General features: G+C 40.8%; 1 protein-coding gene across 1 annotated transcript in view; it reads right to left on the bottom strand.

The window, feature by feature from the left end:
• Positions 1–17,398, bottom strand: part of znrf3 (zinc and ring finger 3) — a 75,535-nt gene that overhangs the window by 6,135 nt on the left and 52,002 nt on the right. Inside the window, exons 3-5 of the mRNA XM_036527121.1 lie at positions 2,945–3,019; positions 1,231–1,362; positions 17–127 (exon numbers count right to left, since the gene is read on the bottom strand). Of these exons, the coding sequence (XP_036383014.1) occupies positions 17–127; positions 1,231–1,362; positions 2,945–3,019 (318 nt within the window). The remainder of the gene's footprint in view (positions 1–16; positions 128–1,230; positions 1,363–2,944; positions 3,020–17,398) is intronic.

The following is a 17,398-nucleotide window of genomic DNA, read 5'->3' as shown; positions in this document are numbered from 1 at the left end:
CCAGTGAGAGACTCACCTGGCTTCGCCGCTGCTTTAATTTGATTTTGATGAGGAGGACGAGGCAGACGAGGGAGACCACAACAAAGAAGGCCAGAAAGATCCCCATGTCAAAATATTCTGTGGGCTGCTGTTGTGGAACACAATACACACACAAAAGGTCAATACTTTGCATCATCTCACATATAAAACTCTGACACATTTGTATGACACAAAACACATATTACAGCAAGATTAAGACTGAGAATTTATTTTTGATACCCGTTACAGATTTTTCAATTTCAGAAGCTTGGCAGTGTGTTGCAGTCTGACTGGGACTCTGGCTTGCTTTGACCGTTGATATTGTTCATAAGCATGCTCTGTCAAAGGATATTGACACCAAGAAGTTTACATGATTTGCCTGATTATTTCTGACCTCCGAAATAATGCATGCATTTTCTGTGATTTCTGCTTGATTCTAGCAACTCTGGACTGAAACACATTTTGGGTGTCAACATCAAATGAAGACGAGCATTATTCATCACTGTACTGTTAGAGGAGGAGTTGCCCCCCCCCCCCCCCCAAAAAAAAAACAAAAAAAAACTGATTAGATGCGAGCCATGTGGAAGCATCCCTCAAATACCCTGCTTTCATTGCGGCGCAATCAATTCCGAATTGAGCAAGCTGCAAATTGGCTGTGAGAAATACTGGTATTCCATGCAAATGCTTCTAAATCCATAGAATCGGTCACTTTACTCTCTAAAGACGTTTCTTCCCGTGACAAGTTGTGGAATTTCAAGGGATGTAACAGGTCTAACGAGTTAACTTGGAGCAAGCCATGTACATTAGTAAACTGGGGCACTGTGCAAAAGGCCTGTCGCTACCACTCTCACAGGAAAACCTGCAGCACTGTGTCCTGGGAAACAAATTATATGAGACAGATGAGATGAAATGGGAAGCAAAGATGGGAATACTTTTGCTCTGCTGTCTATTTTATTATACTTTTTATTGACTTATGGATTTTTTTTTTTTATTTTCCATTTGTGCCTATCTTGTAGCACCAGTGTAATGGAGCACCGTTATATAGGGGGAAAACACATGTTTTACATGTGTATGATGTGCACACAAACTTATGTATGTATAAAGCTTTGCACATAAAAAACACTCAACTAATGGAAAACATACAATCAAACACACATTCAATGTAAAGGCCTGTTGCAGCCTTCTTTGCTCTGATCTGGTCAGGACTCTTACCCTCGGCGGCTTGTGCTGGATTCTGGCACGGGCCACCTTCTGCTTGTTCACTATATTCATCAGCCGCATAGCGTCTGTGCCCTTTACGTACACCACTGGCCTCTTCAGGGGGTCCTCAGCCACTTGGTTCAGCTGAGAGGAAAGCATGAACACATTAGAGCAGTGGTTCCCCATTCTTTTACACTCATTCGCCCCACATTACACGCTTGAATGTGTGAAAATCTGCCGGGTCAACATTAACAGCTAATAAACTGGCCAGCTCCACAGCAGGCCACGCGAGGCAAAAGCCTTAAGACATGGAAATTACTGTCAGCTTTCGAGAGGGGCAAAAAAAAAAAAGGAAACGAATTGCATGTTCTGAATTTGGACGCAGTCAACCTCTCCCTCATCCGCTGTGTCTCTTTTGAGTCTGGTGATGGAGTCTGTAATTTGAAAAACCCACGGGAAATACCAAAGAAATACATACTTCTGTTTCTTTTTTTAACGTCATGTTTCTAACTGAAATATACTCTTAATTCAGATTTTTTTCCTTAACAGGGTTTTCAGAGTCTGCCTTTGTTCAGCCTATACCTGCTCTTTATGGGAAGGACATGAAGGGAATCCCAAGTTGGGCCCTCCATTAGAACGCACTACAAATACCAGTCGCAGACTGTTACTTGTGCATTCCCGCAGGTGCAGTAGATTTTCCCTTTTTTGGCAGCAGATTCGGAGAGATATAAATCTTCATTAGCGTTTCTGCTGATTTTGCCCAAGGATTTTAATTCCCTCTCATTCTATCCATCCCTCCCTCCCCCACCACCACCACCCCCCACCCCTCTGGACATGATGCCCTGACTCTGGCTTTTGGATCCCATCTCTGCAGATGTTCAGAAACACACATAAAGCACATCTGAAGGGGTTTTGGGGGAAAATTTGATGGTTACGTGCCCCCTTTCATGTGGTTTTGACAGTAGCTTTTCATCTCCTCAGAACCAGGTTTACGACTGGGGAATAAATGTGCAAGTCTGGGCCTGGTGCTGACGGTGAAACACCCGGGAAAGAATTCGGCCTCTCTGTGCAGAAGTTGCTGCAGAGACAAATCTGTGTTGTTTCATATGTCACCCAAAAAACAAAACAACGGGAGATTCAACAGGATGCACACTTGAAGCACATCATTGGATCAAAGTCTCTCTGGGGCCAAGGTCGTGTTTATCATTGCACAATTCCTGCACTATTAGGAGCTCATTAAGTTGTCAGGGGCATTTAGCAAGAGTATAGTGAGCAGATCCATTTTTAGTCTCATTATTCATTCCTGAAGCGGAACCATGGCCAAAATGCAGTCAGAGACTGGGCCAGTTCTGCCCACATGCCTTGGAGACCCAAATCTGTGAAATGGAAGATGTTGTTTTAGGACCACTGTTTGTCTAAAACATCGGCTGCATGTTAGCCAAGGAACGCGTTTCCTCCACGATCAGTTTCATGGGCAGATGGATTTAGTACAGAGGATGCAAGATCAAAAGGAAATGCTGTAAATACAGCTTTTCCACAGCTGTAGAAATGCGCTTGTTGGACTTGCCCTGATAAAGCAGGCATGTCATCCTTTTTGAACAAATGGCCCTGAGCCAACGAGTGCAGATAGTTTCAACATGATGGGCATTTTGGGCCATCAAAATGCTCAAGAGCTATGATTCTTGAAAACCGAAATGATCAAATAAACCCACACAAATGCACTGACCTGATCAATCGCTTCAGGGTTTTCAGACACATCGAAGATGACAGCAGTCGCTCCCCTCTGAACAGCTCGCTTTGCCTGAGGGATAAAAGGTACAGTTTAGAAATCCAGGAAGCCAAGGGCGAGAGACTTTTAAAACAGGCCCAAAACACACAGACAGTAGCAACACATATGGGTTGATTCAAAGAAAAGGTAAAACATTCCTAAACATACGACATGTGAGAGAAATGTGGCTCTCATGCATTCTAAAGTTCAGCAATCTGCCTTCAAAGTAAATGCTTAACTAACAGGCTTAACATGAATTTTCCCTACCAGCAAACATTTCCTTCCAGTTGAGCTGTGTTTCATATGGTTCAGGTAAAACATTGTCAATTGAATGTATTATACCTTGGTTCAAAAACTCAGTCTGTTGTGAGACTGGTATAGATTCAGAAAAGATTCTGAAAAAAATTCTAAAAAACAAGAACAAGAATTCTGAACAAGTAGGGTAGTGTAATCTTCTGCTTCTGCTCTGTGCCTGTTTTCACTTGAACTTCACTTCCTTTCCACAAGAGGTCCTACTCTCATCACAGATTAAACTTCAGAGCAGGCAAAGGCGCGATTCATTCCACCAGAGAAACTTCTCTCGTGTAGGTTTAATATAGTCACTGGTAAGTGGTAAACAACCAAATAAAAACATCAGTTTGAGGAAAGCCTCAGCTATGTGGCAGCATGTTCCTTAAAATATGGTAACATCACTTGACTCACAAATTGGAAAAAAGGCATTTTGGTCAACAGGACTTAAGTACTTCATTGGTGCATTACATTTAATGACACAGTGTGGAACTTTTAAAAATGCACTGAATATGAGTTAAACCATGAAGACTTTTACTGACTTGTTGAGTGAAAACCTGATTATTAATGTATTTATAGACTGTATTAACTTTTTGCAATTTCCTTGATAATCATAGGAGCACTGCTGTGAATGTGAATCTGCAGGGGAAGAAGGAACGAAAAACTGGTTTGAAGTGTAAGAACCTTTATCTTTGCCAAAATGCTGTAGGGATCCAGCTAAAGTTCAAAAGGGAAAGTGAGCACTGGTACAGTCTTTATCTTTTGGATTCAGCTTTAAGCCACAGATAGAAGAAAATGCTAGAATCAGCAGAACACAAAATATCTACAAATGTAATCCAAATGAGTTTTACTGGGTGTAATGTATTTATTCAGAACATCACAGCACTCATTTTTTGGTCCCAGTGACTTTGAAAACCCCACTCAGCTTTTTTTTTTGAATTGGTTGTATTGCTTTCTTAGGGAGTGCACGAGAGCGGTCAGGATCAAGTGTATACTGGAATTACTGGGCTTCCTCTCTCCAATCCGTCTTTAATAAAAAATTGTGAGATCAAAGGGACAATGCAAGGCTGTCCATAATTCTGTTATAGTAAGGATGGAAAAACCACTGCAAGCCCAATCAAAGACAGATTAGAGGAAAGGTAGTGAAACAGTCATGAAGTGCAGTGCTGTTTAATCTGGTATGCAACACCAAAGTTTCAAAGCTTTGCAGTCGTGTACACCAGTACTATGATAGCATCACTGAGAAATCCAAATATGCCTTTTCTTGGCTTTAAGCAGTGCCATTGGCCATTACAGAAACAGAAAGAAGTGTATTCTCTGAATAATGATGGTTTGCAGATTTGCAAGTGAGACGCTCATTATCATATACAAGCATTTTTGTCCACCAACCAAGTATTTGGATACAAGTAACCTCCCAGGAAATGACTGAGTTTGGATTGCATAGAAGACTACAGCTTTAGGCTGTACTTAGTCTTAATATAGAATGTGCGTATACCGTGCATATGGGTGTGGCTGAGGCAAGCGCCCTGCACTTAAACGACCTGAAGCCGCTTCTGTGAAACTGATACATGCCTCTCAGAGTCCCTCAAAAACAGGTTGAGAAAGAGGAGAGGGAGGGTGGGTGTGGAGATCCACAATAGCTCCTCTACAGAAAGAGAGAGCGAGAAGGGGGGGGAGAGACAGAAAAAACGGCAGAAAACAAATAGTTTGTGCCATGTTTGATCCCGATTCCCATCTATCTGCCTGCTGGCGGTCCTCCATCCACTCCCACCTCAATATTGGCGAAAGGAAGTCTGTGGTCTAAAAACACAGCACAGAGGCCAAGATTTGTGTTATTGCAGGGTTCGGGGAGGAAGCAATTTGTGTGTAGGAACCCTTTTTTCCCCCCCCCCGCAACTGAACAGACAGGTTGAAATGAGTTGCTATTAACCCAAAGGGAATGATTCCCTCCGCAGAGGACGGGAGGGAAATGAGGGGAGGGGAGGGCTGGCTGATCAGCACATTGGCTCTGGGGTCTGCGTCACTCACGGCACAATGGGCCTCACTGTCGGGACGTATATCGAATCAATCATTTCAATTGGTCACGTTTCATTACGGAGCCCTGGAAAAGGCCCATTCATGAGAAAGCCCATTCAACATTGCAGCACAGCTCTTCGCAGTCACTGTTTACTACATGACGCATCGCAAAACAATGTGGCAAAAAATTACATGGGCCAGGGCAGACTTGGGGCCAATTGTGGTACTTGTGCTTTCACTTGGAAACAGATTATTCTTTCTGTTTTCCATACAACTAAACATATTTCAAGCCAGTTAAACAACCCCCCCCCCCCCCCCCCCCCCCGCCCCCCTTTTAAATACATTGCTTCTCTTGGTTGATGTTCTAATGCAGCTGTTAAACCCTGCTTGCTTGTAAAGAAGTATCCTGTCAATTTCGTATGACAGAACAAAATGTAACTAATTACTCTGGTCCCATTCAACAACTGGAGAGACATTTGGGACTTTGACATACACTGATTGATGTAATTCATGATACTGAAGGCAGGAAAGCTATTAAAAGCTATTTCTTGTTTCTAATTTCATGTTTATTTCTTAAGGAAATTTTGAACCTCTTCCAGTTGCCAATCTAATGAGATGACACAAGGGTTGTTCTGTATGAAATGACTTGTCAGTTGACTTAACCCCCTTTTGTTCTTTAAAAATATTTCCAAACAGCTATGCCTGTATGAAAACAAGTTATAGTGAAAAATTCTGAGGTGAAATGACCACCTAATAAAGGAGATATAGGTGGTCAAATCTTTTAGGATCCCAAAGCCTGCCTCATAGCTGTGATGTCATCTCTCTTTAGGGAAAACAACAATGTTGGTATCATTTTTAAGCTTGTGAACGGGATGGTTAACTTCAAGTGAGAATTTACAATTATGCATTTTGCGTTTGATCTCAGACACCTCAAACTGAAAAACTTTGGATTTTGTTTTCATATGTTCTAGCCTACAGCCTTGTCTACCTTTCCTGCAAATTTTATGCTGTGTCTGTCATTGTGAAGGCACAGCATGCATTTGAATACTGCTCATCAGTTAAATCCTACAAGGGAAACAATTACTCAATATTTAACAGTGCTGTTGATGGCAAAAGTCTTGAATAACTCAGCTGGACATATTAGAACATTTAGTAGTTTTAAAAAAAATATTTCTGAGTAGAGCATTAAAACAGAAGAGGGGTCATATTTATAACTCCAAACTTAACATCACGTGCTTGATCAAGTACTTTTTTTCTACTGTATGTAGCAACAAATGCGTTGAGGATAAAGGAGAGAGAAATCAAAAAGATTCAGTTGCAGCTTCATTTTATACTTGATTTCCAAGGGCATAATGCCTGCATGTGCTTTATTAGAATACAGCATTGCCTGTGGTGGAAGTAGAGATTTGTGTTGGGTGCTTCATTAGAATAACCAAACACCTGGAAGTCAGCTGCATTTTTATTTAAGCATCTCAGCCCAATCTTGGTCATGCCATATCACAATATTCCTGTTAACTAGCAAAAACTCCCAAAATATGCTTGGACGATTACCTTCAAGCTGCACTGAAATTTATAGGACAACAACGATGCAGCAATGCTGTAAACAATTCAAGTTTTACCAGGACACACCGTGCCTATAATAATCAGAACCAAATGAATTTTAGAGACACTGTTCCTGTCTCTTATGACAAACAAATTCCGGAATGACACATGGCGACATTATTGCAGATGGTGCACAAATGCTCAAGAGGAATATAAGCAATGAAAACTTTATTTGTAAGTCAATACTCACTTGCACAAGTTGAAAATATGACATAATATTGCAGTCGACACATAATGGCCAATGCGAAATTAAAGCGAGATAGAATTACATGAAGTGCCTCATCCAGACTATCACTGAAGACCACAGGGCAAAAATATCAGAAAGACAACTGAAAAGAATTCAAAGAATCCTGTCAATGGCTGGGATGTGCACCTTTGCCACGATACGCTATGCTCTGAATACTTAACCAAGCTGTTTACCAAGTTAGTTACGTCAGCCTCTTTAAAATAATAGCTTGATGTTTCCGTTTTTATTAATTTATTTTTATACCCTTCATGATCAAAAAGAAGTCGGGAGAAATGACCCTCTTTTATCTTCTTGCTACACTATCAGCGACTTGTAGCCCATTTAGTTCTGTCTGAGTCTGCCCCTTTGATGTTTGCGATCCCAGTTAATAATTAATAGCTCTTGGTGAAAAAGCTTTCAAAATGTAAGAAAGAATTCACATTTGGGCTGGCGCTGCAATGCAGAGACTTGCCTTACAACAGCAAAAATGTTCCTTACAGGCAAGCTGTGGGTCACAAATCACAGCCCCCCCCCCCCAAAAAAAAAAAAAATTCCCACCCCCTGCGTGAAAACAGTAACAGCAACAGAAGGTCTTCCTCGCGTTACATTTTGACTGTCAGGCTCTAACATCAAACAGCTTCTTATAAACAGTGCACAAATGCAGGGGCCTGGCATTGTCATCCATCTCTCTGCTGTGCAGTCACAATAGGTTTTCCGACCTCACCTGAAATGCACCGCTTGTCAGAGACATCATTCACCTCCAAGAGAGTCAGGTGAGCAACACCGGCCATTTTATTATTTACAAAAAATATCATATTCCTCTCATAAAAAATGGCCCTTTAGTCATTTTAAGGAGTGCATACCCCTTTAAGCACTAACTTCCACCAGTGCAATGGATGCCAGACTCTTGGTAATTCTCTCAGGTAGGATAGGTAGGGCAATAATAAAACAGGGAAAATAATAATAAATAATGTTAATTACAGTAAATAGATAAGCCCTTTGTTCCAGTCTAATATCAAGCATATCTGTCCCCCTTGCCCTGCCGCATAGGTAGGCCGAGTCATGTAAACAGTGCATTTTAAAGGAAAAACCACATTGTCCCTAAAGCTGTTCCATGATGACTGCATGGCATAGCTGAACCAAATCAGAGGAGAACCAATGTGTAATGGTTCTGACAAGCCAATCGTTGACAAGAGGGGGATCAGAACAAAAAGAGTGCCACTGTCTCTCTCAAAGGTTGTAATTCACCCTGCAACTCCATAGACTATATAGAAGTGCAGAGCTTATATAAGGATGGTAGAGAAACTTGTCAGCCCGTAGGCAAAGTTAGGAATATTTTAATGTACAGGTGCTGTTAAAATCAATGTGCACACACTTTGCAGAAGCTTTTCAATACACAATAAGTGTTGTGGTCTGATCAACTTTTTTAAAATGAAGGGAGTCATAAGCTTACTGCTGCCTCCAGGTCTCAGTAGCCTTTCTACTACAACCACTGGTCCAAACTGCTACACTGGAAAGAGCTTATAAGAGCTGGCACAGAAACCACTGAGGTTCATTATAGGTAGAAATCAATTTGTAATTCAGCAGTTCTTTTGCTACATATAATTAGAACCTTCTCTTTATTAAAACAGACTGTGAAGCATAACTGTACTTTACACAATTGGTTAACATTATGGAAATGGTTACACATTGCCTAGGAAAAACAGCATCAGGGAAAAGGAACAGTAGTTGCAAGCCAAAGTTCACCAACAGGGATAGATGGACACTTCAGAGGATAGTTGTTTAAAACCACAAAACAATATCCTCAAAACTTACCACAGACACAAATCTACACCTTCGTGACCCAGTCTCAACGAAAAATGTATGTGCTGAGCATCACAAAGCTGACATTTATGGTAAAGCTGTCCACTGCTTGTACCAAAGGCCAATGCACAACAACACATAACTTTCTGTACTGAGCACAAAACCTTGACTTATGAGCAGTAAAAGAAAGTAACCTCGTCTGATGAGTCTTTTACTCATTTTCCTACATTTGGATGGATGGATTTATGTTTGAAGAAAACCAAAGGAAGCCTTCAACCCACATTGCCTGTTCCCAACTGTTAAACAAGGTGGTGGATCTATTATTGCATGGGCAGCCATCTCATGGGAGTCACTGGGTTCCACTGCATGGTAGAATTAGGGTCAAGGAATGCAAAGGTATTTTAGGTAACCAGGTGTACCCTATGCTGCAAACATTGTTTCCTCAATATGTTCCCATATTCCAAGACAATAATGACCCTTACACGCTGCTTAAAGGATTGAAGAGTGGTTTGTCAAACAACAGGATGAAGTCAAACACCTTCCATGATCTCCCCAATCACCACATCTAAACATGGTTGAACCTTTATGAGAAGTTCTGGAATGTACAGTGTGTACATTGCTGTTCTGAAGGCAAAGGGCAGCCCAATTCCTTATTAGTTCATAGATATTCATATTATTTGGCATTTCCATTTTCTACCCCTGCTTAAATACATACATACACACAGACACAGACACCCATCTCACGTTCTTAAGCTCCTTCATCAAACTTGCTGATGAGCTTTGTTTTAAATATCTGTGTTTGTGTGTGTGGGATGTGCTTTTAATCTCAACACACTGTTACACCTGCACAGACAACAGGAAGGGTGGGGATTGGAGGGGGTGTTGGAGTGGGAGTGCTGGGGGGGGGTTCTGGCCAGGCTGAGCTTCTGTGCTCTGCATTCTTTTCACACCATTATAATCGGATAGTCCACCCCCTCCACTTTTCCTCAAAGAGGACTGCTATTAAAACCCAACTCTCTTGCTCTCATTCCCTCTCTTTCTGCACTGGTATAATTAAGGCAATTAAGTCTTCAGAAGGTTCTCCACTACTATTATACAGTAATTTTATGTTGCCTCCTGGCTTTTCAGTTTATTAAAAGATAAAGGCGTACTTTTCTCCCTTAGTGTTTGCTTATCTGTGGTAGGTTTTTTGTTCTTTTTTTCTCCAAGAGAGTGCCAAGACATTACTTAGATTCCCTGAATAAAAATAATCAAAAGACTTCCATCGCTCTGTTAACTGTTGACTTGCTAAGAGAAATTATTTTGCATTTACAACCTCTCCTTGTTTTTATTCTCCTGTAAGAGACACTTGTGCCAGAACAACATGTTACTAAAAGCAGAAGCGACACAGGGATTTGAGTGGAAAATACCTGTCTCCCAGTGGGAGAAATAAAACAAGTGTATTGGGTTAATTGTGTGTTTTGAACACTCCGACAGAAGAGCAAGGAATGCCACTGGACTGGAATTGTACCTATGGAGCTGGGGTTGTTGTACCAAACCACCACTTTGATCCAACGGCTAGCCCACTTTCCCTTAGTTTAAGAAGAAAAAAAACATCACAAGGCCTCAAACCGGTGTGAGAAATGTTTTCCACTTGAAACACCAGCAGAGTTTGTTTAGGCTACACCATTAGCACCTATTTAGATGACACACTTATCCAATGTTTATGCTAAACACTTTTAAGAATTACAGTGCTAGAGGCTGTATAAATCCTAGCCATCAGAACATAAAAGTGATTTTTTTTTTCTTGAGGTCTCTCCTCATAACAAATATTTTAAATGCAATGACCAAATGTTCCTTAACACAACAAGTTTAAGGGCATTTGTATGTATGTACATATAATGTGTATATGCACACACACGCATACCCCTGGTTCACCTTTACAGTGAACGGCTGCTGGTGTTTTTGTTCTGTTGGTATTCTGAACATGACCATGACAAAGTGTGAAGGTGTGTTCATTGTGATCCTCTGAAATGACAAATCAGATTTTTTTTTTTTTTAATTCATGCAGAATTTCTGTAACATTCCATAACTACAGGGAAAAGAACAATAAGAGGTATATATCTATTCCATTTCTTTGGTAATTTCATTATTCCACAGTTCCACAAATTTTCACACCGTAATGCACGGCATTTCCCAAGCTATATGAGACCACAGACTCACCAGCTGAATTCACATGGGAGATGCAGATTTTAGAAACTATATTATACATGTGTAACAAGCAATGTAAGTTTCCATGTTTAGGATTCAAGGTAGCTAACACACTAGCATATGTAGACAGAAAAGACAGACAAAAGACTGAAATTAAGCACCACTCTGTGACAGCTAAACATTCAGGATTCAAGGGTGAGGTGAGGGTTAGCGGTGTGCAATTCGAGAATGAGTTGTTCATGAGTAAGCCTGAATTTCTGATTCTGAAGCACCTACCTACCAAATAGTACTGACAGCAATCATTAATATGCATTCAGCAATAATATACTACAAAATCTCTCCGTTAGGTTGCCATTAATCTTACCCAAATTATTTCCACTAGAAAGCTAGCAATTACATGAGTTGCTTGGCATTGTTTCCAAAGAACAAATCAGTCCAGAGAGTGAGCAGAGAGCACTTTCAAAAAGGACATGCACAGAAGAGAGTGAGGGAGTGAGTCACTCACTGTCAATCAAGACTCTGAGGAATATGGCTCTTTGAATAGTGAATGAGATGCAGCTTCCAAATCCAATTCAGTGAAATGAGACTCATAATCTTTGCTTCAAGAAGAGGAAGCGCACAGATGTTTGAAATGAAAGGATCATTTCTGAATAGTATATCATTTTTAACTAGTTACAAGTTATTCCATGGCCCCAGATGAAGAGAATATTTTCATATAAACAGGAATATGGTAGCGTATTTAAGGTTTTAGGCTCTGAAGAGATTTCTATCAAATCATTTCATTTTTGGTCAACCAGTCTGTGGTAAATGAACAAAATGAAAGACAGAAACGAGTCATTACATCAAATATATGCAATCAGACTGAGAGAAAGCTGGCCTCAGATGCTGCAGATACTGAAATAGGTCTGGAGACAGGTATACCTGTAAAAATTCAACAAACATATACAGTCTCAGGAGACACTGTACATTCTGCCTGCAACATAATGTGGGCAATGAAAATAAGAATCACATTTTATATTTTAAATTGTACACATTACTTCATGCATGAACATTTTTCTTCACATATATGTACTAGTGCACCTCTCAAACTGCCTGGGAAATCATGAAAGCTCCTTGCTATTAAATGTGGACACCAGGCCTATTACACCCTTCCACCTTAACAATGTAGATGAAATTGTTTCTCACTTTCTTAATTCAAAAAAATGTGTATGTTCATGTTCAAAGTTTGGTTCACGTCTGAGAAATTAACACCCAAGGCGCCTGTTTCAAATACATTTCTCTCTCGCTGTGTCATCCTCACTGTACATATTCAGCGCAGAGCACACTGAAATCGTGCTGAACAAGTTTATGCAAGTGCAGGTAGCGAGAGTGTACTTCGTTAAATTTAAGTGAGGACACATTTAAAAAAAAAAAAAAATACTTTCACTCTTTAATATTGCTTCAGAGGCTGTTAAGAACTGACTGATGCATTTTACTAGAGCCAAGGGGTTCATTATTTCACAATTTAGAAGTATTTTTATAGATGTGAAAAATATGTATTGACCTCATAAAGTGCTGTTATTTTCTACATCCCCTGTACACTTGTGTAAGACCATATACAGCACAAACCATGTTCAAAATGCATTACACCTCCAATGTACATCACAGTTAACAAGCTGCTAACTGCTAACACAAAATTAGATGGAAAACTGTCATAGTTAGAGGCAAACCATTGTGTTGTATTCTACATTATTTTTCCGTGGTTCATCGCATTGGAGATGTCAGACAAGGTAAAATATCTAAATGACTCCTTTTGTCCAAGTTTCAATTGGCCCTCCAAAACTGAAAATTGAGGGAAAATTGGTCACTGGCTCTTTAAAAAGATCCAAAAGGCAAAAGCTATGACCTAGTTTGAGGGAGACTCTCTAATCTGTATCTGAGCAGACCCAAGTAATGTTTTTGTAGGCTAGCCATGTTGCTAACTATCCCTCCGGGGTGGTCCCTCACTTTTCATAACAATTCCTGTAGACAGGTAAATCTCCATAATGAATTGTGCATCATCTTCATTAAAAAAGAAATTAAGTTTGGATAAAAAAAGACTACAAACAAGTGATGCTACCTTGTTGCATGCCCCCAAAGTGTATTGGAAAACCATAGGCTCCTTTTGGCTTCAAATGAGACTTGACATTTACCAAAGTTATTTATAATTTCCTTCTTCCCCCTGGCTTTACTCTAAAGCAAAGCACAGTGAATGAGACCCCAATCTCGTTGGTGGCCTTGTGAAATAGTGCAGAATTAATGTCCAATAATTTCAAACCAGGCTTCAGGGGTTTAAACCTACAGGTCTGCTTCACAGTCCTGATCCCAACTCATTTTTGGCCAACGTATCGACTGTAGAGAGGATAACAAATTGAGAACGTCATGTTTAGTGTCCCGATCTATGAAAAACAAGTCTTAAGACTCATGGTTCCTGAGAAGACCAACAATCATAGCCACATGCATGTGCAAAGTTTCAGCCTCTATGAAGAAGAAAGCTCCCTTAAGAAAACAAAACATGTTTCTCCCATTAGCTATCAGTGGAAGAAAGTTCAAGTAAAACAACAGGGGAAAAAGGACAGTCCCCTCACACAGGACTAAGGTACATTGGCCATTATGCAGTGAACAGTTGGTCTTGTCAAGGGCTTTTAGAAGTGTGAATGTTGTGTTTGACAGCTAAGTGGGAAGAGGCACAGTCAGGTCTTGTGGGAGAACATACACTGCCCATTCTTTTCCCTGCTTTTTCATGGACAAAAATCTCAGAAACAGTGACATCCTTGTCCATCATTTTGTAGTCTGAGTCTGGCATCAGTGTTTCTGTCTTTATATCAGCAAAATGCCCCTCAGCCAGAGGCTTAGTCAGCCTGAATCACCTACAATTTAATAATGATATGACAGACTGACACCAGATTCTGCTACTATGTATAAAGAAAGCTTGTTCTAACCTTTCAAACAAACTTCAATTTTGAAGTGTTATAACTAATACTAGACCCTTCCCTTGGGTTGGACAAATATCAGTATCATGTGTACTGACCTTTTCCCCCTTCATCTCTGCTTGTATCTGAGCTGCTGCACAGAAACTGACCCTTATTCAACCTGACCACAATGGCCTTAAACTTTGAGCATCTTAAAATTTAAGCAAATGTCACTAGCCCAAACATTACAGGGTCCTCACTGAAGTTAATGAAAATGGAGTGCAGAACACATGAAATGCTTCATATTCAGACTGAATCTGGGCTGCATGCTGGGTTGTTGCAAGGCTTTATTGACTTGTGCCACCAGGTGCACCCATCCAAATATCTTGCATGTCAACAGCAAGAGGGTCTCACAATGGCCTGAACCTGAGATCCTATAACAGCTGTACAGAAATCATTGAAAGATTCTTATTTAGCTACACACTAATGGCAAAACCACTGGATCTACCATTTGTCATATACTGTATCATTATAAACACTGCATCTTAAATGCCAAACTAAATTGGACAGCTCTCATAACGACCACATAACTGAGCACTACAGTCACACGTGGACTTGCATGATGTTCTTGCTAATAATTATAACAATTCTGTATATCTTCTTAGTTAAAAGAAAAACAAGCACACAATATTTTTCAATATTTTTTTGCAAAATGCAATCAAAATGCTGATTATCACTTTAGTCAATGAACCCACAAAATTAATCTACAACTCATTTGTTCAAGCAGTGCATGGGAAGAAAAAAAATGAAAGGAATTCAGGAGTTATTTACAACTTCTCAGTGTTCTGGCCTACATTTCTGGAGACAGTGGCGAGAGAAAGTATCAACACACAGCTAACTACAGGAGGGCTCAGAGCAGCCTTCAAGCCTGGCAAACTGCCCCCCCCCCCACACCCTGTTCACTCTGTCCCTATCCCTTTCTCTCTCTCCCTGTGCCTCCCTTGCTCTCCCTCTCACACTCATTCACTCAGTCTCATTTCCCCTGCCTATTCCCTCCCTCTGGTTTACAGTTTTCTCCCCCACCCTCCCTACCTCCCCCTGTCTCTGCCCCAGCGCACAATGTGGTGTGGCTATTCATCCATCGTTGCGTAACCAAAAATTATACAATTGAGTTGCACCATGAATGTGTGCAAGGGGGCACCTCCAAAAGGCATGCCAGTGCCACTTGGCAAGTAGACGACACAGTAAGAGCTGCAAACCCTGATGAGGAGAGTGCTCCAATTACTCTTAAAGTACAAATAAATACAATTTGGATTAAACAGACACCAGCCTCCGGAAAAACCTAACACGAGGTACTTAAAAGAAGAACAAATGAAGCAAACGAGTCATCAGCTTGTTAGTGCAATTAATGTTTTATGGTGGAGTGCTTGCCATTCAACACTGGAAAACAAACTTGAAAGTGGAGAACATAAATACTGGTATTTAAAGAAACATGTAAGCACACTTCAAACAACCCTCATACAAGAGGCATCATTAGAAAGTTTTGAATATTGAAGAGGTACTTAATAGTTTGAAAAGATGGTGTAAACATTATGTGCAGCATTTTTTTCAACTGACATCTGAAAATGCAAACATGAGTTCTCTGAAAGGGGAGGACAAGGTCTTGCCAGTCTTCCAACGTGTCCTCACAAAGTCACCAAGGAAGTTCTGCTACATTAAGAACTGAACACAAAACAGAAAACACTGGTCAGAACCCTGTTCATACCCCCGGGAAAAAGAGGGTATATCATGTATAACAGTCTAGCTTCATTGAACTGAGACTTCTCTCTCAATAAGGGTGATGATGGTTCCTAGGCTTCATGCTGACTGGCCATGCACCTGCATCCTGGTCACAGCATGTCGGCTCCACCAGCTTGTTTCACCGTTCTCGGAGTGGATGTTCATGCTTGAATTGACGTGCCGGGGGGACGCGGTTCTTGCACAGTTCCCACACACGCACACCGCTGTCGAGGTTCCATTCGGCGGACTCAAAGTCCTGTGTGACACTGCAATCAAGCCCCTTCTGCCCGACGACACGCAAAACAGCCAGCTGGGCTTTTGCCACTTCCTGGCCCCTCAACTGATGCCCTGCACTCAAAACCTTCAAAGCAGCTACCAGTGGCTTATCTCGGTGGGCAGAGTCCGTCAGCTGGTCGTCAGTCCGGCCCCATGGAAAACCAACAGCCATGAATGAACAACTGCTAATTAAATTTCCTCTTGTTTTCCTTTTGGTACATTATGTTTTCATTAGCAGTGCACTTTTCCAGTCTTTGTAATCCACGGTGGAGGAAAAAAAACCTTTCCTGTTGTTCCTTGTGTTTTTTTCCACTTCCTAAATAACATACGTGTACTAATATCCCCAACATACAGCCTTGAATTGCATCACTGCATGAAGTGGTACACAAAAACATTATTTAGCAATATTCAGAAACTGTGTAACATAGGGTTGTACCCGAAGCTGAGTACATTATTTGGATGCTCATGGATAATGAGCTTCAAACAGACTTTTTGTTTCCTGGTATATGGATACGTTTCAACCAAAGATATCTGTGTTTTTGTTTCATAGCCATGGCAGAAGACAGAGTCTTTGGACTGCAATTCACTGAAGGACATGTATGTCTAGTCACAGCTAATTGAGCGAGAAGGGAAAGGGTCTTTTATTAGGAACAAGGAGCCTCATTCTCACATACACACACACTTGTCTCTCTGTTTTCATACACCATGTTCCTGTACATTTCCCACTTTCAAACTGAGCAAAAAAGGACCAGATACCCCTCTGTCTTTATGGTCCCTTCTTGATCTCTATTGTCTTTGCATCAGAGTTTACTGATTAAAAAACATCCAAGAGCCTGTTAATGTGCAATTCCCCCACTGCTCAGTCAACATTCATTTAGGCCAGGATTGCCATTTGATGTTCAGTTTACAAATTCAACCCCCTGAAAAGGGAGATCTGGCTGTGGCTTTTATGCTGCAACTTCAGAGGTGGAGTTGGAGGGGAGGAAATGAGAGAAAACAGGAAGCAGGGCTGGATGTCTTTCACCACACCAGCCGATAGCTTTGAAGAGTTTAAAATAGTTACTGACATCTATGGTAAAGATTCTGATAAGATGAAAGCATTGCTAATATGTAATGTAATGCCAGCGGTAGCAGGGTCTAAGGACTTATCTTGTTTCTCGCCCAGTCGGAAGTACTGCTGAATACTGCCAATTACTATTTGAAGAAAAGCTTTTAAAATTTACTGGTGTAAAAAGGGGACCCACTGAAATTGAATAATTTCACAGTCAAGTTGTAGGGAGTGGTGTTCACCTTCTGCAAGGA

The sequence above is a fragment of the Megalops cyprinoides genome, chromosome 4, assembly GCF_013368585.1.
Source record: "Megalops cyprinoides isolate fMegCyp1 chromosome 4, fMegCyp1.pri, whole genome shotgun sequence".
Taxonomy (NCBI): Eukaryota; Metazoa; Chordata; class Actinopteri; order Elopiformes; family Megalopidae; genus Megalops; species Megalops cyprinoides.
This window is presented reverse-complemented; position numbering and strand designations above follow the sequence as displayed.